Source organism: Mya arenaria, chromosome 14 (assembly GCF_026914265.1).
Source record: "Mya arenaria isolate MELC-2E11 chromosome 14, ASM2691426v1".
NCBI lineage: Eukaryota > Metazoa > Mollusca > Bivalvia > Myida > Myidae > Mya > Mya arenaria.
In genome coordinates, this window is record NC_069135.1 from 32,694,919 (window position 1) to 32,719,106 (window position 24,188).

The 24,188-nt window shown below is 33.9% G+C and overlaps 1 protein-coding gene across 1 annotated transcript; it reads left to right on the plus strand.

The window, feature by feature from the left end:
- Window positions 1–849: 849 nt before the first annotated feature.
- Window positions 850–6,523, plus strand: LOC128216019 (beta-1,3-galactosyltransferase 1-like; the record flags this gene model as incomplete). Its single annotated transcript, XM_052922614.1, has 2 exons — window positions 850–898; window positions 5,615–6,523. Coding segments are annotated over 2 exons (822 nt in total), but the record flags the coding sequence as incomplete, so codon positions are not given.
- Between the last annotated feature and the right edge of the window lie 17,665 nt (window positions 6,524–24,188).

Consider the following 24,188-nt stretch of genomic DNA (forward strand, 5'->3'; position numbering starts at 1 on the left):
ATTTGCAATTGTTATTAAGCTTAAACCAGAAATCCCATTGTTCATTGTAAAATTTGTAATATGAAATAAAGGAGTATCGGAAACATGCTCTTTAGATTTATGATTGTTTAAAAGTTGAAAAATTTTCTTTCACCGCCAAAGTTTTCCCAAGATCGATCATATTCTAAGGGTAAACACAAGAAGTAAAACGCTAAAAAGTTAACACATTGTTTCGGACTTATTTTTTGTGAAATACGGTCCTGCTCTTTTCCCTTGCCCTTTGGACACTGATCATACCGCTGGTTTAACACGGCCGAGTATCTTTTTTTAAAATAGACTCATGTTTGAACTCTTAACTCATTAAATTACACTAATTCTTTTGCAAGATATGATAGGTATTCGTAAATAATACGTATGTATTTACCTTATTAAGATTTATACAAGCAATACATCGTCATCATTACCTATAGCGACAATAAATCCTAACGATCCAATTGATATCAATTAAGCTCACGATAATGACAGTATATGATAGCAAGGAAACCTTCCTTATAATTAGCCATTTTCGGATCAATATTTTGCTGTAGACATTTGCAAATGTTAGAGGCTGTTATATATTGGTGCAATGCTTAGAGTGTTGAACCACCCTGCTCTGATATGCGATTTATGTTAGGGTAGAGCTACTCCATTTATTGTTAGTGGTGGGCGTAGATTGTGTTTTTGTTTGGAGGAAACAAAACAGACTAGTAATGCAATTTTATGGTGTAAACGGCTATATTTCTACTTTTGTTAACATTAAATGGTTCACTTAAGTAAAAAATATACCAAGGGGGCCATCCTTGTAATTAAACTTTTCTGGATCAATGCTGTATACGGGACAATTCGAGAAATGAGATAATGTTAGTGCTTTCTAAAGTAAGTTAGTATGCACCAGCCTGTAATCTGATAACCAATGCTTCAGATGTTTTTTTTAGATGGGCGTCGCTTTTTTAGCGTTTATTAAGCTCAATAATACACGTTTGAAAGTAAAAAAGGAAGTTTACTATGTGTGTGTTTATGTTGCATCAATCAGCCAAATATAGCAATATTAACATAACTTTCAACATGCATTTAACAAGCAATACAATTAGGCAGAAACACTTGCTATCTTATTGGACAAATTTATTTTCGAACACTAGGTTCATTTTATTGACAAAGTAAAGATGCACTCTTTCTCCCAAATCAGATGTACCACACTTAATTCAATTGTTTCAATTTATCGAAAAGGATGAATACATATCGAAAACAAGGTTCTTATGAAGGATACCGTGTTGATTTTCAAAGAAAGGTGCATAAAACACGGTATTTCTATCTTATGAGACGATAGTAGATCACTGTAAATATTTTTACACTCACCAGTCATTTAATATTTGTGCGTTTTCAGCTATTAAATACACGGTAACAATCTTGTTATCAGTAATAAATATTTTTCATAAATGCATTATTTAGTTAGTAGTTAAAGGTTTATCCCTCAAAATGTATGTTTGTTAAACATGTGTATTTCCTGATTTTAAATACGAGTGTCACTTTAATATTTCTTCTAACATTAAACTGCATCCTGCGTTTCATTAAAACAAACTCAATTGATTGATAGTGTAGTGTTAAAGTGATGTATTATATTATTGCAAAATAATGTGCTCCGTTGTGTGGATGAATAATTGATTAAATTATTTCTTTAATTATGCTTCAATGCATAATACTCCTCTAAAACAATAAAATGTTGAATAAATTGATAACAAACTATTTCAAAATGCTAGACCGCAGGCATTTTATGTATTTAGTTAAATATGCAAATATTTGTACATGATAGCAACCATTAACTGGATTTTATAGATTCACAAGAATAAGAGACGGAAAAGATATATGATCTTAATTTGAATATTCTTCGTTTCCTACAGATGTTAACATTTATATGGTCCAATACGTTTGAAAAAAAACAACAACAGAACAACAACACTGTTTCACCTACAAGTGCTTTTCATTATCATAACACTTAAAAAACTGTATTAAGATCATTTAGACAAGTAAGGTCCAGTCTATCTATCAACAAGTATGTTTATATATGAGTTTAACAACATTTATAACTCAATATATTCAAATACCAAACTCTTACACTGATTGCCTACACGTTGCTAGCAAAATACTCATTAATCCTAGTTTTATCATTTTAAATATGATCTAAGACCATATTACTTGTACAACATAATATTTATTTGAATAAATTACAACGCCGATGACATTTTATATTCATTTCTCTAGATGATACATTTATCCCCCGCGCAAATAGAGCTCTTGCTACGCCAATGGCTTATCACGTGATATATGTGATAACGACTCACTCGTTTGTCGACAGTATCAATGTATATATTCACAGCGCTGCATTGTTCAAAGTACTTTATCAACATTACTTAATGTTCGTGAGCGAAATCGGACTTTGCAATTGAGATGGAGTAAATTGGTAAATAGTTTTGCGTTGTTTTGATGTGATTTAAAACTAGACTATAATTCTCTTCAATAAGGCATTGATATGATGCCATATATCTATTAGGATATAAGCTAGAAGTTGATTTAAGTAACGTTATTGCGGTAAGTTCTACGATTTCTGTAAAAATGCACGTTTGTAAAAAAAACATTATATGTATTTCATAGCGTTTTTTAGTTGATTGTTTTTCATTTATTTATTTTTTTCAACATCTATTCTGATAAGGTTAAGATTTTATATGTTTTCAATGTAAGTATTTCATGGCAAACTCTGCATTTCTTATGATTCATTCGCAACTTAATAGATGAATAATATTTAACAACAATTTGTGAAAGTCCGGAAATGTCAGATACATCTGTGTGAATGAATACTGGTCAGACCAGAACTAATGGTTTCATTCAATTCCAGAGCTACTTAGACGTATGAGCTTTTAGTAACGTTGAACTGTACATAGATGTGCTTAAGTTTTTTTTGGAATTTTCTGCCAAAAAAAATCATGGAACATTTCCACCGGAACAAGAGTTTGTGTATTCGACGTACCTAATTTATCTATTATTGTCGACTGAGTTTGTTGGTTCTGTACATGAAACACATATATTAACGGGGCTAGATATGACCCGATTGTGATAACTGATCGAGATTAGAATGACCATGATAAAACCCGTTAGAGTGTCAAACATGTTTTCAGGCCAAAACAAATTAATACAAGATAACCACAATACTGATCAATACTGATATACTGATCATAATACCGTGTAACTCAGGTATTATTTCAATCCTAGTTAAACATGAAAGAAAAACATATTTAAAGCCCACAAACTGTATTTGTCGTAGAAATAAAGTATAAACGACAACCAACATATCCACAGTAAACCAAGCGTACATAATGGATTCAAAATGGACACCGCATAACGGACAGACACATGCACAATGTAAATGTGCACAGAAAAAATACATCAATTTCATTGAACAATGATAGTTTATCGGTGGATATTTATATTTATCAGAAAACCAGTTTGCTTGTTTTCTTTAAATCGTATGTTCAATCAAGCTTGTTGAAGCAATGTTTGCCACAACAAAATATTGATTGGTTGTGTTTTCCCATCAACAACAAACACACAATTTACCTGATCACGAGACCGCAATTAGAAAAAAAATGCAATCGTGTTTAATCTGAAAAATGAACGTCTTCATGTTTTATGAATTAACAGGAAAATGGTGTTCAGTACATGGACAGTATATGAACATACTTTCTATTATATAACAATTAAAAGCAATTAATGTTCATGAATAAGAAACTCTGTCTTCTTTATATATATATATAAATACATTAAACACAAAGAGTTAAAAGCTATTACACTGGGATATTAGTTTTCATTTTACGAGTCTGGTAAGAAAAACAGTTTTGAAAGAAGAAATAAAATTGTTTCAATCGAAAGCATACATAAATTTTGAAAACAAATCAAAGGCAGAAAAAACAATCAAAAGTCAGATTGTAAACAATCGTTTTAACCGAAATGCTTTCAAAACAAATGCATGATTTAAAATCTATAATCTTTACCATCGACGATACATCTCATTCAAAAACAACAACATTATCAACAACAACAGAAAACAACACTACTTCAAACGCACTTTTTACAGAAAAACAGGAAGTTAAGAACATTTTATTTAGGTAATATAGTATACATTACAGAAAACCTACGTACTTCCAAAGTCGGAAGTGTATGCATGCGCTTGTTGGATAACATATGTTTATTGTTAAAAACCATACATAAATTCAAAGTCCGTGTAAAGACGCAATCTATATCCTGAATAAGATATACCACAATTTATAGTAAAGTTTTAATATTCCAAAAAGGATGAATAAATCTCGAAAAAAATGGTTCTTATGAAGGATACCGAGTTTAATTTAAAAGAAATTAGAATAAACGGTATTTCAACCTTAAAAGACTATAGTAGATCACATTAAATCTTTTAGCATTCACCAATCATTTTGCGCTTTCTGCTTTTAAATGCACGGTTACAATCTTGTTATCAGTAATTTATATTTTCCATAAATGCATTATTTACTAAGTTAAAGGTTTATCAGTCAAACGTTGTGTGTGATATACATGTGTATGTATTAATTACGAATAAGAGTGTCATTTTAACCATTCACCTTTCATATTATATCTAATTAATACCGCTTACTGTTAAAATCATTATTCGTGTAGGAAAAAATGTATTCGCTTAATCAAGTTTTCAAGCGTTTGTTTGGTTATTCGACAAATGATAAAATATAAAACACCTTTCTTTCATCGAGTAATTTTTTAAATAAATGTTGCAGTAAAATAAAAGTCCTAATTGCCATTTATCATCATTATTATATTTGCCAAGTACATCTAAAGACTGTTCAGTCATAAAACTGAAAGATATGTCTTTGTAATCATTGTTCAAATAGTTGCGTTTGCTTGTTTATACACAATTAAATAATGTTACTTAGGATGTATATTTTATATCTGCGTTATAAATGCCAATATTAATACAGCAGTCATCAAAACAAACCAAGACGGTATGGAAAATGGTGTACTGCAACCATGTTCTTAAAGAGTTGATGACTTGAGTGTGGCCATGTTATGGACAACTTTGACAAAAAAGAAAGTCATTTATATGAACGAATTTGATTTCGCTTTTCAGATCCCAATACTCTATGACTGGCACAAAGAGTTGACCGATGAATATGAACTGGAAATGTACCATGCGCCGGAAGCTCCCCGTGGTGTATAATGTTCCCAAGGCTGTCGTACGCGCAACGTTTACTGGCACTTATATTTTTTGTCAGTTTCATTATGGTATTCTTTAACTGCACGACCGTGGATTTCAGTGCAGCAAGTAGGCGTTTGTCATACATGGAACAATACTTGCAAAATACTTTAAGGGGTGGTAATACAGTACAGGATTCTCAAGAGTATATGGATAATATAACAGAAATGAATGGACAACAGAAGGGCTGGGACCAGTCAACTCGTACACCTCCTATTAATCCTCACGAGTTCAAGTATCTCATCAACCCATCATCTTTGTGTTACCAAAAGAATTTAACTTATTTTGTTTACGTCCATACTGCACCAGGGAATTTCAAGAAACGTCAGACGATTCGTCAGACATGGGGAGCGAAAACATTGATGCTCAAGTACAAAATGCGAATTGTGTTCATTATGGGGGTAGTGGAAGATTCAGTGACTGTGCAACGAGTGCATTCCGAAAGCAATCGCTATGGTGATATAGTTATGGAGGAATTTCAGGATAGTTATAGGAATTTGACATACAAAGCCATTGCTGGGTTAAAGTGGATCTCTAGCTATTGTTTGGATGTTACATATGTCATCAAGTCTGATGACGATATTCTCATTGATATGCATGCTTTAATGGAAACCATGAATTCAAAGGAAGTAAAGAAATATGGAACTAGACGGTTGATTATGTGCAATCAATGGCTTAAAATGAAAGTGATAAGAGACAAAAAGAGCAAATGGTATGTACCAAAAGAGGAATTTGATAAAGAATATTTTCCGCCCTACTGTTCTGGTTCCTTGTTCATAATGAGTTTAGATGTTGTTTTTGCGATGTATGATATGTCTTTGAACACGAAATTCTTCTGGGTGGATGACTTTTATATCACTGGATTACTAGCAGAAAAGCTCAATTTGGAACACAAACGTCTGAATGACAACTACATGTTGAACGCTAGAGCTGCTGTTGAAAAGTTTGACAAAGATGAAAAGCGAGAGCTTAAGTTTTTCCATGTTCATAAATTGACAGACATATTCAGAATGTGGAAGCGTCTACGTTCAGAAAAGAATCGTTCCTGTGATAATTGTTTTACATGGGTGCCGCCTAGATGACGGATGAGCAGCTGCAATGGACACAGAGGAGTGGAACGATCAATATACTCACCTTAAATAAATATCTCACCATGCACTCTCTTTTAGCAATACTTTTATTAATGTATACACCATACCAATAAAGCCTTTAACGCTCTCTTTTGATAATTAATCTTGCAAATTTCCAGAGAAAACTGCCCATGAACAACAACAAGGAGGATTATCATAATTGCAAGCGCAGTTGTTTCCTTTATCCATTGAATACGTATTGTTAAAACTAATTTGGTGCATCTTTGCAACATACCTGTTATATAAAAAAAAGTTTGACGATTTCAAATTTCACATAAAAACTAGGTTTGTAGTGCGTGTTCCAATATGCCTATTCGATGCCCCTTGTAGGTATTAGCTTTTTTAATAACACAAGCTAAATGTCGGTCTCACATGTTATTAACGTGTGATATATTTTGCATAGAAACATTTCTACAGTTCAATGTTACTTGAATAACATTGTTATAACAATGATGTATATTCAGAAATGCTATCTTACATGTGCGGAGTTTGCCATTCCGTCGTTGTAACAGACATGTCGATAAAATTATGTAAACAAGTTAAATTGATCTATTTTAATTATTTGAAACATTTATTCAGTTCGGTTCAAGTTCGGTTCGAGGCAGAATAGAGTGTTATAGAGGGCGCATGTTAATCGGATCTCATGTTGAATATAATTTACATAATTGAACGTTGATAAGGTTTTATAACTCGATGCGCTATTGAAGTTGCAATGAAGAAAAGCCCCATTAACATCTTTCTGACTGAGCTGTGTGATGTTGCATCTTAAACAAAGGTAATAACCACGTCAGGCCCATACAGAAATATGATGCATTAGCATATCTAACTGTCGAATGTCGTACTTGCAAAGCTGTTAAGTATGTTGGTGTATTTTGTTATCGATTGACGACAAAACAAACGTCTGGCAATGGTTATACTAAACTTGTTTTTACTTTATTCCAAACATGATTTTGCAATTTCTTTTTTAATAATTTAGCCAGAGCGTAAATGGAAAACCTTCGGTATCATCGTTTTATCCCTATTATTTTTTTAATTTCAATTAAAAATTGGCGAAAAACTGGCCAGAAATAATTTTTCGTTTTATTCGGAGTTTCGTTATATTCGGAGTCATTATATCCGTAGTTTGATTATATATAGATTCGCTTTATCCGGAGTCATTAAATTCGGAGTTTTGTTATATCCGTAGTTTCGTTATATACAGAGTTTCGTTATATCCGGAGTTTCGGTTTTCGGTTTGTAAGTTCCTCGTGAGCGTAAGAAACAAACAACTTTAACTCATTTCAAGAATTACTAAAATCTGGAAAATAAATTGTAATCCTTCGGTAACTCGAAGGTCTTTTTAAATGCGGCGTACGTACGCTGTTTACTTGTTATAATAAAACCCCATTTACGTTGCGTGAAGTTCCATCCAAAAGTAAGGGTACTTACTGGAATATAACTCATAAAGGTGGTGATGAGTATAAAACTCATAGCGTACGTGTTTGCTTGATTAGGATACCATGGGAATATTTGGTTATTGTTTTGTTTACATATATGAAAAAGCAGTTGTAATATTCAGCAACTTCATCCATATATATTCACCCTTAAAGATCAATTCAAAAGACTAACAACGAAAACCAGTATGTGAGTTCTCGTAAAACGGCTTAGCCCCCATCGGAACTTGTTCTCGCTGACAGTTACAATGCGGTAACATCAATTGTATTGTAACAATAGCTGTGTTTTAGAAACAGCAACATATTTAAGTATTTGCTGCCGGCCTTGTAGTATAGTTTCCATATAACTTTACAGATGCACCAAATATTTTCTTCCATTATAGAAGCTCTTCAGATTTTTCAGAAGCGCAACATATAGGAAGAATTCAACAGGCTTTCTGTACCTGAATGATATAATAGTTGATCCCGAATAACCAGAAAATAACATATTTTACGCTGAAGTCAAAAGTACCAAAGACTGCGTAATATATATTTATAGTAAAACAAATTACCAAGACACGATGTGTTCACTTGTAAGATACGTTTGAATAACTATTGCTCTGCCAAATAGATAGACTTGATCAGATTTCATGTTAAAATACCGCTAATTGAATGTTGGAAACTCAAAGGGCTTAACAGCAGTATGCCCTATTTATGCTGTAATAAAAATAAAACATGCATATCTTTCTGATTATATTGCGTGATGTTGCCTCATAAACAAAGGTCAATCAACGACACACTGTCTTTAAACATGCTGATGAATTTGCATAGTGCTAATAACATGTTCGATTTAAATGCATTCTGTAGACGGTAGAGGTATTCGGTTTCTGAATTTCAACAAATATGACAAAGCAATGGTAACATTCAGCATTATGTTTCCAAATAATTGTCTGTTATTCTCAAGTATTTAAAAATATACATAGACGTTTTGATTGATTGCCATGCTTATATTTCGAAAACCGGTTTTATGCCTCTAAAACCTAGTTGAGTTTGAATATTATGAAACACAAAACGCTCTTGTAAGAGATGTTTGTTATGAATATGCCTTGGTCCTAGTACTGAAGATAAGTGACACATATTTCGCGACGGTTATGTCCGTTATTGTAGTAAATGGATGGCATGATCATATATGTCTCCGAGGTCATTAAACGTCTTACATACGATATTTGAATTATTAAAAAAGTCCATGTAATTCTAGATCACCCCTCGCATATTGATACACACAAGTTTGTCAGAGTATTAGGTAGTCCATCATTTGAAACAATATAAACATCATAAGAAACTATTGAATAGTACGTAACCAGTTATAACGCATTTGGCATGTGATCATGACAGTATTCAATACATTTCTGAAAGTTCTTTTCTTTTCCGAGGGCTTGGACTTTAAGTTTTTTATTAGTATTTGCACTAATTTCCCGAATTGGTTTCTCAAAAATCATTTTAGGTTGGTACATGTTATATTCGTAGTTTTAAGTAGTATACGACCCATGGTTGTTCTGTAGTTTAAGACTCGGGAAATAATTTGCATTCGGCAATCCTGTTGGTTTCAGTCATGGATCCGTCATTTGCTGAAGTGCATTCTAAGCAATAATTTCAACTATTACCAAACTTTCTCAGTCAATGAAAATAAGTACATGTACATAATAAACAATGTGTGTTCAGAGTTTGACACTTAAAGGTGCCCCCCCCCCCCCCCCCCACACACACACACTCATACATATAGTCACCTGTTATAGACTAAACGAGGTGTGGACGGTATTACCAGGAAGAATAGTTAATTAAGTATCATAATCCATTAAACTAGTATTATGAAACTGTCGTCTTATCCAGTGTGGGTAAGATATAAATTTTCAGGCACGGAAATAAACTAACGGAAACGCATGTCCGTTATACAAGAAACATATTGTTTAAATGAACCGGAAAATGGCCTTATCAATGTGTTGAAAATTAGTACAGTGGATGCGAATGTGTTGAAAATTAGTACAATGGACAAGATTGTGTTGAAAACTAGTACAGTGGACCCGAATGTGTTGAAAATTAGTACAATGGACGCGACTGTGGTGAAAATTAGTACAATGGACGCTACTGTGCTGAAAATTAGTAGAATGGACGCTACTGTGGTGAAAATTAGTACACTGGAAACATGGTGAAAATTAGTACAATGGACGCGACTGTGGTGAAAATCAGTACAATGGACGATCGCGAGACTGTGGTGAAAATCAGTACAATGGACGAGACTGTGGTGAAAATGTGGGACAATCCCAGCAGCCAAACAAGGATATAAATCTATACAAACAAGATTAAGCGGTACTCCGGATAGCACATACAATTATCAGTATAACTATCAGAATCAGCATCAAATAACCGGAAGGTGAACTAAAGTCTGAGTGCTAAATATCACACTTGTCCCTAAATTTTTATTACCCCTTATCGCGACTCACCTTTAAGTGTTTTGATAACATAGTTTAAAAAGACTGAACCGATTGATCTGACAGGTCATATTTTGTTAAAGAACTTAAATTAGACCAACTTCGATATCAATTTAAAAGTTTGTGATTGAACTGGATAACTGCACAACTTGTAACAAAAATAAATTATATATACTCATATATTTCAAAAGTACATTTGCTTGTGCCTTACTGAAATGAGTTCCTATTTTTCTCGATCTCAATTAAGTATTAAAAGAATAATTATTTGTCCGCCCATAAATGGCAAAATTGTACTTAAACTCAAAGTTTAATAAACTCAAAGTTTAAGATTGGATATGTTCAAGCAAGATATTAAGGACTTCTATACGTATATGGTTAAACTTGATGAAAGGTTATTGATATTTCAGCAGCTCCTCTCAGCAATGCCTTAGACATTAGCCACTTATCTAGCAAGTGTTAAAATTAACCTTGAGTACATACTTACACAATACAATGGTTTCATTGATTTTGTCCGCAAATAATCATGATATTACCAGTCTGTCATACTTAAATGATTTCCTGTTTTAGATCTGTGTTATATAATTACTAGAACAGAAGTTAATTCCTGCTCCATCTAAAAAGGACACAGTTATTCTATGCTTTCCTTGCGTGATAGGTCAAATATTCCATTTTTAGAGAAGAGCTCAGTTATATGCGGAGACTTAGGATTCAGAGGCATGTTGTTGCTTTCTCTTATATGATCGTACGTTAGCGACTTAAACATTCAGACTTTTAATCACTCTTGAAAACAGAAATCATGGAACTACTCTCTCAATGATGATTATGTTGACAAGATAAGTAAATCGATAGTTTCAATTGCCTTTCTGGTAAAACGCTCTAGTTTGCTACTGAAAAGAGACTTAGAAAAATAAAACAATTATGGTTAATTCTCAATTCCGGGATTAACATACTGTTTATGCGTTTCACTACTCTCTATTTTGTATGTATGTAATGGATTTATGGAGCTCAAATGCTTATTTACATCGTTCAATATATTCTGCAATAAATACTGGTTAAACAAATTTGCTACTGGAATTCTGAGGAGAAAATCCTAAGCGATCATCTAAACCTTTCCCAAGTTCTTCTTAACATATTAAGACTGTAGTATAGTTGAACATAAACAAATCCACGTGTAGTAGTTCTCTTAAATGTACACGAACTAAATCTGGACATGAATGTGGGTGTATGTGTCTGTGTGTGCTGTGTATAATCTGTGTGTGCTGTTTGTACATGTGAATGTGGTGTTAGTACGTTTGCATATCTAGTTCATTGTCGCTTACGCCCTTGGCTTGTGCCTCGAAGCAGGGCTAATCTTTGATTTTGTTAACTGCTGGGCTTGTACCTGTAGTGTTCATTGTGTTTTGGACTACGTGATGGATTGAAATACCCAACATTTTAACAAAAAGTAGTAAAATAGTAAAATATAACAGACATGATCTAAGGATGGATATACGAACAAATGCAACTTTGATAACGTATGAGAACCGAGTTGCTAATGCCACATAGACGTTGGACGATTAATATACTCTCCCCAAAATGTCTTGCAATCCAATTCGTTCTTTACATTCAAATTGATGGATTGAATCACCGTGGTAATAGATTCATTCTGATCATTATTTCCACACAGTAAAACAAATACGCCCTAACATCGACAAGAAGAGACATGAAGTAATGAAGAACAAAAGAAAATGACGATTCATCGCTTACTAAGCAACCAGTAATTAACCGTGAAAATGCTCTACATCTAGAAGTATATAATCTTACAGTTATATTCGCAGTGCAGATAAGTATCACAAATACAAAAAAACAGCAATTTAAAAACCAACAATAACTTTCCCGTTTAAGAAAACAATAACCTTTTAGGAAAAAAGTTGGGCATAATTTTGTCCGTTTGTTCTTTTGCTGCAGACCTGAGTACAATACAACTGTGGTAGCCATGGTAAGGTTCTGGCCTCTGTTATTATATCTGCGAATTTAATCGGATAGTTAAAAATGGTTTAAGATCCTTTGTCTGCTGCGCTTGACAGGAGATTACCGTGAGCTTAGATAGGGATGTTTTCGAACATTGCCATCCATAGCAGTGGGGGTATCGTTTTATTTTCTAAACTAATTTTGATTGAATATGTAAATAGTCTAATTACCTTTACTGGAAAGATAAATATGTTATTGAAACACGTTGTGTATACCTGGATGGAAGGTCATCACGTCCTGGTAACCAGTAGCCCCAACTTTATTAATAGTTTGTTTATGCGTGTGTGGTCTATAAATGTTTTTTGTACGTCGAGTGTCTCTCGTTAAGTGTCCGTTAGGCCTTTGCCTAGAGTCTTCGTTAAATATTTTGCTTGTGGGGTTGTCCCAGTTTTATCCATTTTATTAGCAATGGCCACCTAGAATTTAAAGCTATTCCTAATGCAGACTTCTCTTGAGTTCGAACCATATACAGCCATTTATTAAGTGGAAGTCGGGAGAGAGAGGGAAATAAAAAGGAAAACATATGTTTTCAGAAAGTCCCTGTAAGCTGGCATTCTTACAACATTAATTTTATGATCTTAATATGTTTTAAATATTTTTGAGGCAACTATGTATTTGTGAACTCGTTATTTAGATCACTACAACCGTACAATAATGTGGGTACTTAGTGGCTGGTATTGTCTAGTTTAAACCGGTGTCTTTGTGCAGTCAATAATACTCGTGGGTTTATTGTTGTTGTTTTTTTCTTGCGAAGAAGCCGAGCGATAATGGTTAAATACCATATCACGTTAAAGGGGACTCGCTCTTGTTTTGGCACCAAACTATTTTCCCGATAATGAATCTGAAAACACTTTTATTATAGCTAGTTTTCTCTTTTATACGGAAATTACAGAAAAAGTACACTTACAGTATTTAAAGGTATAATTTAAGTGTGGAGCGAAACAACGTACAGGCAACGAAAATTGAGAGAACTTACAACAAAACCACACGCCCACAATGACTCATGCACATACGAAATGATTACTTTACCTTTCAAGTCTTTGGTTGAATATCGTTATCAACGCTATTCAATAGCTTGAACTTTAAAGACAACTTTGACCATAAATCAACATTGTTAAATGGTTAAGTCGTCAGTTTCTTAGTTTTAACACTCCTAGTGATTTTCCACAATTTATTATGTTATACAAAAAACATGAGCGAGTCCATTCCAAAACGTTTACTAAGGAGTAAGTGTGTCACATTAAGACCTACATGTCCTATACTTGTGATGAGTTCTATCTAAATTGTTATTTGCATATGGTGGTGATTGAACCCATACTTTCTGGCTATGATTGTGGACACTTCGCGTAACAGCTTGCACAACAGCGATATAATATAAGAGTTTATATATTCGTTTCAAATAGCCAGTTGCACTTCCCACAACATTCTGAAAGTTGTCCTCGAATGTTGGATACTAGCTCCTGGATACATTTTTATTATGAATATCCTGACCCTGGTCGTTCCAGAAGCTAGTTCTGCCTCTTGGAAGATTAAAAAAAATGAATTCTGTCATCTATGAGAAACGGCATTGATTCTACGTGAAACTACGCGACATATTTGATTGAACTTGTCTTTTATTAGGCGGGAAAACATTCAAGGGCAATTGTATAGTTCAGCTATGAGCAAATCAATTCCTCTCCGTTAAGTATTTTTAAAAGTTGAATGTTCACAATAAACCTTTAATGCAAAAATGTTTGAAAGTAAGATATTTTGCAAGAAAAAATGTCTAGAAGATCGCTATGATCAGTGATCTGAGTGCAGAGATTTGAACCTGAATAATTTAGGCAATATATGATTGCATCTAACCTTTGTGGAGTTAGTTTGAACCCACGGTGCGCCGCCTCCTCATCGGAGTAGCCAATAAACTAACAAGTATTTTCCAATGCCAGTATGAAATCGTACAACATTAACAAGACTCTGATCAGACAACATATAACTTAATAGTTAAACACAACTTGAACTTTAAAATTGAAATAAAATGCAACCTACATTTTAGCAAATGAATTACAGACATGCAAGCATTAAGTGATTGCATCTTTAATACCTTTGTGGAGTTAATTTGAACCCACGGTGCGCGGCCTCCTCGTCAGAGAAGCCAATAAACTAACGAGTATTTTCCAAAGCAGTGCCAGGAGGAAATTGTACAACATTAACAAGACTCTGATCAGACAACATATAACATAATAGTTAAACACAACTTTTAAAATGAAATAAAATACAACCTACATTTTTAGCCAATGAATTTCAGACATGCAAGCATTAAGTATTAGACTTAATCCTTCCGCGGGTGTTTAAAGGTCCATCTACTGCCACTCATCCGATATACAGTCCCTGCGTCAGATTTTGCGTTGTCAATGTATCAGCCAATGAGGTTGTTTTCTAAGTCAGTTAGAAAACATGAAGAATTTTTTAAAGAATAAAAAGGGCTTGTTCACTACGCTCACTCCGCCCATTCTTAATCTAAAATACACTGTACTTAACCTAATTAGTACATAGTATATTAATTAATATTGTGGTTCACATTAGAACGGTCGCTGGAAACTACAGTGGTCATATCGCCACCCAAGTTCAAGTGTTATTGATGAAACACAGCTTTTAATGTACATAATGATGTAGCCTCACGTTAAGAACATTATGTTTCAATCAACACAAGGACTTAATGTCGAGAATGTTATTTTACACAAGTGTCGAGTCTAAGATAAGATTTACAAAAGCAACAGAAAACATTATATTTTCAAAACATTACATATTCAAGTAGGTTATGGGTGTTTCTATAGCTCCTTACAGCAATGGCTTCAATCAAATCACTGCTCAGCAGTTTGTAACATTGTTTTAAAAGTACAAAAGCTTTTGCCACACTAAAATGAGTATCTGTTGTGAATCCGTGTTAATTACTTAAACAGAGAATCATTGCTGTTCCATCTGTAAAAGTGCTCTCCTTGCGTGACCTGTCAAATAATCAATCTGTTTCAGAGAAATGCTCAGACTCATTATAGGATAAAGACAATGGAATGTATTTATACTTTCTGTATTTTTGTATGTTCGTGCGTAAATGGCTATACATCAAGGCCAATAATCAATCTTAAAAACGGTGATCAAGTAACTGGTGTTTCACCGTTGATGCTCATGTAGACAATATATTCACTTGCCTTTCGGTTAAAAACTCTAGTTTGTATAGGATGTAGGTTGTTTTGTGGTTTTACGTAATGTACTTCTTGACTTTTTAGAAACCTATGAGTTCGTCTAAACATATTGAGACATTTAAAACATAGATACCAATCGCGGTATGCTCTCAAACATAAGTATGTTTAGAATCATTTACTATAGTCATTACATTACAATTAAAGAAGAGTTAAGATAACTATATGCCCTCAGTAAAACAACAATACTTTGAAGTAACAAATTACATGCTGCATTTGAATACCAATGGCTTGTAACGAAATACAAAACAAATAAATTTCGGATCTTGGGGCGGGCGCAAGTAAAACAGTTACGCCCCTAAACTAGGCCCCATCAAATCCTGGATTCGCCCCTGGGTTTTGTCTAGTTTAAGTGAATAACTGTTGTCTTTGTGCAGTTAACCGACTATAATCATTTTATTAGATAATTAACATGATTATGCTGGAAACTGAAGTTCCAAGGATTGTGGACAGATTAAGACTCTTTAAAACCCATCGTAAATGCTTAACGATATTAAAACACATTAACGGACGTCTATAAACGGACGACAAGAAGCGGTCGTCTATAATATTTGAGCGCTATGCTTATAAATACTCGTTGATTTATTGTTGTTGAGAGGCCGCATGATAATGGTAAATACCAACTTCACGTTATAAGGGACTCGCTCATGTTTTGGCACCAAACTTTATTTTCTCTGCTGCTTCCTATGAAAATAAAACAAAGAACAATAAAACAAAGAAATTGGTCGGCAACCACAAAATACAAACACGTTCATTAAGTCGTCTTCATTCGTTTGATAATCGAACGTTGTTTCACATAGATAGTTGGCGTTCATAATTTTGAGAAACCAAACGCTGGTTCATATTCACATCAATAATTGTAACTGCATATCTCGACAAGTGTTTACTTATACATATACGCTGGTACTTTTAAAAGTCAATATATTAACAATCAGCAACTGTCAAGTGTGTCTATATAAGTAGAGATGACAATATACGATTAAATGTGTTAAGTAGCGAATGTGTTAGATCCTGAAATCTACCATGACATTCCATTAAAAACTTCAAACGATAGAAAAAGCCGTTAATATTTGCTTTAAGTATTTAGTCTGTATTGCCTTCAACAATTTATCACTTTCAATAGTAAATATCATCAAAGTCATATATCATAATTATGTAAATATAAGATTACTTGAATTGAACCTACGACCCCTGTATTTACAGTCCAATGTCAAGCCACAAGGCAGCTAAACTACGGATCTGCCACAAATAAATTACGTAAATGCGACACACTAAATACCAACTACTCTGATTTTCTGTTTATTACGTAAAAAAGACTGCTATTGTTCCGTCTATAAAAGACGATGATTTTCATCTTGTACTGGCGTGAGCTGTCAGATATTCCGAGCAGCTTTGCATCATTTCCGGGGACTTAGCATCCACAGTCATGAAATATGTTTCTGCATCTCCATTTTTAAATACCAATGTTCGTACGTCACATGCGAACACATCTAAACCTATGCTCATTCTTAAACACATATCAATGAACTGACTTCTCAATTCTACAAGGTAAATTATTCATTATCATGCCTTTTTAGGTTAAGCTGTATCACTGTAGTATCAACCGGGCCAAATTCTTAAGAAAGCAGTGTCAAAATTAAACGAATATAGTTTACAATATCCTCTTAGAAGTTTTGTAGAAAAAAATGAACTTAATTTGGATATGTCTTTAATATACTAACAAAATGAATAAATCATGCTAATCAGTTGTCAAAAAAGAGAAACATGTATAAACAGATTGTTTGCAGACGAACAGACGGACACGTATATAACTTAGATGGGGTTTGAGAGACTACAAAGACGTGAGACGATCAATATACTCACACATAATGTTATCGCAGTCGAGTTCATTTCTAGCATTTAAATCCATTAAACACCATGGCCATAAAACGTTTCAAACTATGTTTGAATTTATACTCAAAAGGGGGTTTCCAGGATGTATTTTAATGAATAATAAATATTGAGTAGAAAATCTGCCATAGAAAATAGAGTAAATAAGGAGCAAACAAAATAAAGCATATTTAACATCAAAGGACCTTTACTCGAACGATTATAATGTAATGTATGCATGGAGTGCGACCAGTTAGAATTTAAAAAAGCTATTACTATTATAATAAACACGACTTCTCTTGTGTTTGGACCATATACTGCCATTTATTAAGCAGTAGAAGTCTGGCTTAAACTGGTGTTGATAACACGCCAGAACAAAGATAGCTATATGATCATTTCCTGCATGCGAATCAATAGAATACATTTGATGCTGTACAACATAATATGCAAGTTTTAAAGTTACTTTAATAGCAACACCATGGCTGTACTAGATAGATGAACGAGAGAGAGAGAGAGAGAGAGAGAGAGAGAGAGAGAGAGAGAGAGAGAGGGGGGGGGGGGGGTGGATAAACAGGAAAACATATGTTGTCAGAAAGTCCCTTTATGCTGATATTTTATGTAATTTGGTAGGCTGACAACGTTAATGAACTTCATATGTTTTGAATATTTTAGAGGCCACTATGTATTTCTGAACTCATTGAACAATGAATTCGTTCTCTTCGTTACTTAGATCACTTCAACCGTACAATAATGTAGGTACTTAGTGGCTGGTATTGTCTAGTTTAAACCGGTGTCTTGGTGCAGTTAACCGACTAGAATCATTTGATAAGTTAATTAACATAATTATACTGAAGTTCCAGGGATTGTGGACAGATTTAGACTCTTTAAAAACCATCGCAAATGCTAAACAGTAATAAGATATATTAACGGACTTCTATAAACTGAGGACACGAAGCGGTCGGCTATAAACTAACAGCTCTATGCTGATAAATACACGTGGATTTAGTGTTGTTGTTTTTTTCTTGCAAAGAGGCCGCAAGATAATAGCTCCTACTAAAAGTAACTCATTCATGTTTGGCACCAAACTTTTTTCTCGAGCGAACCAACGTACAAGCAATGAAAAGTGACAACAAAACCACACACACACGAGGACTCATGCACAAACGTAAAGATGACTTCACCTTTTGTTGAAAAATGTAAACAACGTTTTTCAAAATCTTTAGAGACAATATTTGTCCGTATAACAACATGTTGAAGGGTTAAGTCGTCAGTATCTTAGTTTTTACACTCCTACTGATTTTCCAGAATGTATTATGTTATACAAAAAACATGAGCGCATCCATTTCAAAACGTTCACCAAGCAATAAGTGTATGACATAAAGACCTGCATTCCATATGCTTGTGATGAGTTCTATCCAACTTGCTATTTGCGTATGTTGGTGATCGTACCCATACTCTCTGGCTCTGAATGTGAACACTATCGCGTAACAACTAGCACAATAGCGATTCAATATAAGTGTCGGTAAAATCATTTCAAATACCCAATAACACTTCCATCAACATTCTGAAAGTTGTCCTCGAATGTTGGATACTAGCTCCTGGAAACATTTTTATTATGAATATTTTGACCCTGAGGTCGTTCCAGAAGCTAGTTCTGCCTCTCGGAATAATGAAATAAATTGTATTCTGTCATCTTTGAGAGACGGCATTGATTATATGAGAAACTACGCGACAGATTTGATTGAATTTATCTTTTATTAGGCGGGAAACATTCAAGAGCAATTATACAGTTTAGCTATGAGCGAATCAATTCCTCTCAGTTAAGTACTTTAGAAAGTGCAGTTTTCCCCATACACTTTTAAGACGGAACACGGTTGAGAACCCACGTGACTTGTTGTTAAAGTGCACGGCAAAAACTGTAAACAAAAGGTCTCGGTTGATGTAGTTCTTTTTAAAGATAATTTTCTTCATTCTGGGAGACTTCATGTCATATTAAAACCATAAACCACGAAGTAAAGAGCTCTTTTCACGGTTTTATAGGACTTTCTCTAAAATCCTTAACTTTTCTTGAAACGTTTGACCACCTAATTTCTCGCAGTTGAAAATTCGGCAAAGTACGCGGTTCCTGGCAAAAATATTACTAAAATTGGGGTAAGCCGTAAGTACTTCATACGAAAATCATATTTTCAGCAAGTTTTATGCACTTCGAAGTTTTCAAAGGCTATGGTTTTATTTCAAATATAATGATTTTTGTGTAAATATATTATTTTTCTGTACAACTCGTAGTTTTATCGCCACTAAAGTTCAAACGCTATTGATTAAACACAGCTTTTAATGTACATATTAAATGATGTAGCCTCAAGTAAAGAGGATTTGTATTCGATCAAGAGAAGGACTTTATGTCGAAAATGTTATTTAACACACGAGTCGAATTTAGGATTAGATGTAAATAAAAGCTAAAGAAAACATTATAATTTCAAAACAGTACATATACAATTTAGAAATAGGTTATGGGTGTTTCTATATCTCCTTACAGCAATGTCTTCAATCAAATCACTGCACAACAGTTTGTAACATTGTTTTAAAAGTACAAGAGCTTTTCCCACACGAAAATGAGTTTTTGTTGTGAATCCGTGTTAATTGCTAAAACAGAGAATCATTGCTGTTCCATTTGTAGGTAAGCTACACGTTAAAACACTACAATTGATTAATACGATCATTTAAGATTTTCCGAGCTTCTTCTATTGATATACTGATGCATACATCCGAGGTTATTTTCAATAAAAATGTCCGAGGAGTTACAAATGCATATTCTTCTTTCCTCCATGTCTTCCATTGTTATGGTCACTCAGTGATGTATTTTTCTCCTCTATTTAATGCTTTATCTTTCTTTAAACAAAGTTGTTTTATCAGGTTTATTAAAGTTCAAATCTATGATATCAGATAACAGAACATGGCTAACTTCTAGACAAAATTTCTTGCGAAATATTTTAGTTTTAGGCTTTCTGGCTTAAAAGGTTTATTGGGAAAAACTCAACTTTCTAAAGTACTTATCTGAATTGATTCGCTCATAGCTGAAATATACAATTGCCCTTGAATGTTTCCCGCCTTGTAAAAGAAAAATTCAATTAAATCTGTCGCGTAGTTTCTTACGAATGTCGTCTCTCTTAGATGACATAGTTTCTCATAGAACCAATATCGTTTTTCAAAGATGACAGAATCAATTATTTCATTATTCCGAGAGGCAGAACTAGCTTCTGGAACGAACTCAGGGTCAGAATATTCATACTAAAAATGTATCCAGGAGTTAATATCCAACATTCGAGGACAACTTTCAGAATGCTTTTAGAAGTGTTACCGGGTATTCGAAACGAATATACAGACACTTATATTGAATTGCTATTTTGCTAACTTTATGTCATACACATGAACACGTTTATTTTTTGTAAAATGAACAATTTCTTTATTTTATTGTCAACGGAACTATGGGCGGTGCAGGATTTGACGTTATAAGGGGCGTCATTTAGGCGCGTTACCTTTCGATTTTCGCCTCTCTCCAATATTCGAAATTCATTGCTTTAAAGTGTTGGCAGGGAGTTTCGGGTTCTCACCTTGTTGCTCACAGTTTCTGTCTCCTTTTTCTCTGTAGTGGACCTCCCTGCTCTCTGAATTCTGTTTTATTTATAATGTAAATCATTGATGAACTTGTTCGGGACATTTAGAAAATTACAATATAAATGCGGATTTAACTACCAAGAGAGCTTCTAGATTTGTTATCTGATTGATAGCAACATTTCCATACGAGTTTGCGGGAACAATTACCATTTCTACGTTTACATTTAAAACCAGACGAAACTGATGAACCATTTGTTCGATGATTTCTTTCATAATATCTGCATACAATAAATGTCACTTCAATTGTGTTGCATATATTCATGATATAAGTAAGCTGCACTCTCACAGATTGAACGTTTTGACAACTTTTTTATTGTTTGTCTTGGAACGAGAAAATTTTTGCAAAAGGGATATATTACTTGGCCAGAGCAAATGAGGTGAATCATTACATTACAATTAAAGAAGAGTTAAGGTTACTATCTGCTCTTAATAAAAAAAAACAAGACTTTGAAGCAACAAATTTTATGATTCATTGGAATACCAATAGCTTGTAACAAATGACAAAACTGGTCTAAATGCAGACGAATAATAACATCCTAGACGACAAGCTATAAATGACGTTGGACGATCGATATACACGCCAACAAATAAATTTCTTGAAATTCCACTTCCTTGAATTTGAATTCCAATGTATGTATCAATACACCATAGTAATAAATAGAGCTTATAAAACTCTGTTTTTAACTTGAATCTTATAAAGCATTCGATGATGTAGAAAAACACATCTTTACATGACGATTTAACAATGGTAGAGGGTAGACAAACATGCATCGTCGGACACCCCCGATGCACATTACGCTATGCATGAAGTGTAACGGAAGGACGTACCGTGGTTGTCGACGATGACAAACAGGGAGAGCAGAAGAGTATGAAGGTTCATCGCTTTCTAAGCAAAAAATGATTTATGCAGCAACTAACAATTGGAAACGGGTTCACTGTGTATTTGCTGTCTTGTGTACGAAATGCCTTTTGGTATCACAAAAGAAAAAAAATCAAGACTATATAATTCGTGATGATCTTGTTATCATGAAAACAATAACCTATAAATTATGGGATGCAGTGGCCCAACCTTTATCCGTTTATTCTTCTGCTTTTGACCTTTGTACAGTTTAATATCCATAGTATGGCTCTGGATACTGTACTTGTCTCTTTGATTTTAATTAGATGCTTTTAAATATTTTAAAAGATTCTTTGACTTTACTTTACTTTACTGGAATAGTGCCAGCTAAAAAGACATTGCCTTCCATTTAATAGCCAGAGAGTTTAAACTGATCTTAATGGAATATTTGAACAAGCTTATAGTCTTTCCCTATAGCATGAGACTAGGCTACAACATTAAAGTGGCATTAACTGAATACATATATTATGAAAGACATCATCGAAAAAAAATCCTTCAGCAGTTTCCTCAAGTTTTAAATGTAAACGTAGAATTGGTAATTGTCCTCGCAAACTCGTATGGAAATTTAGCTAACAATCAGATCACAATTCTAGAAACTCTGTTGGTAGTTAAAACCGCATTTATATTGTAATTTTCTAAATGTCCTGAACCAGTTCATCAATGGTGTACATGATAAAGGAAACATTATTCAGAAAGCAGGGAGATCTGAGACAGAGAAAAAAAGGCACAGACGGTGTATGAAACAAATTGAATCGCCTGGTCCTAAGTCCACAATTGAGACACCATATACCCATTAGCGGATCCAGGGAGGGGGTCGCCCGGCAAGCGACTTTCCTTAAATCGTCTATTTCAGTAAAGAAGAAAAAGAGTTATAAAATACGCCAAAAATGTTCCATTTTGGACCAAAACATGTTAAAATGTTCTTGCGGGAGCCCCCCCCCCCCCGCCAATACTTTAAAACAAATGAATCCCGGTTCTGGTGGTGGGGCGCGCGTCAAAAGGTTGTACCCCTAAGTAACGCCCCCTATATCGTCAAATCCTGGACCGCCCCAGGTTCCTATGCCAATAGAACAAAGAAATTGGTCGGCAACCACAAGATACATACCTGCTTATTAATTCGCTTAGATTGTTTGCGTCAATTATTTTGTGAAACCAGACGTAGAGATGAAAACATACGACTTAATGTATATTAACTGCTCAAGTAGCACACATGATATTTCATTATAAAACTTCAAACGTTAGAAATAGCCGTTAATATTTGCTTAAAATATTGAGTCTCAGAATTGCAGTCAACAATTTATCACTTTCAACACTTTCAAGGAGTATATATCATCAAAGTCATATATCATAATTATGTTAGTATAGATTACTTTAATTGAACCTACGACCCCTGTATTACAGTCCAATGTCAAACCATAAGGCAGCTAGACTTTGGAGCTGCCACAAATAACTTACATAAATGCGACACACTGAAATACCAACTACTCTTATTACATAAAATAGCAAAATAGTGTTCCGTCTATAAGAGACGATGATTTTCATCTTGTACAATCGCATAAATATTGTACTGGCGTGAGCTGTCAGATATTCCGAGCAGCTTTGCATCATTTCCGGGGACTTAGCATCCGCAGTTGTGAACTATTAAAAATTAAAACCCCATGGCTATAAAGCGTTTCAAACTTTGTTCAAATTCAAACTCACATTAGGCTTTCCATAATTTATTTTCATGAATAAATGATATTGAGCAGAAACACTGCCATAGAGAATAACGTAAATCAAGAGCAAATGAACACCGCATTTTTCATCAAACCACCTTTACCGGAACGATTATATAATGTAATACATATGTGATTATATATTCAACAACCGGTTACGTGTTCTTGGTTTATATGGAAGCCTTTAATGTATACCAGGGACTGGTTTTGTGTTGTTCGTTTACATAGGGGACTTATTTGTTCATATATTAATCAATAATTGTATATACACGGAGCGCTTAAAACCTTTCATAATTGCAAAAGAAACATTTGTATCACCAAACAATTTCACAACACTGCAAATCGTCCTGGCAGACATTTTTCGAATTACGTTATGACTTTTCCCTGTAACCCAAATAATTATTTATACAAATATTTTGATACTGTGTGGTATGTCTGTGTTGGTG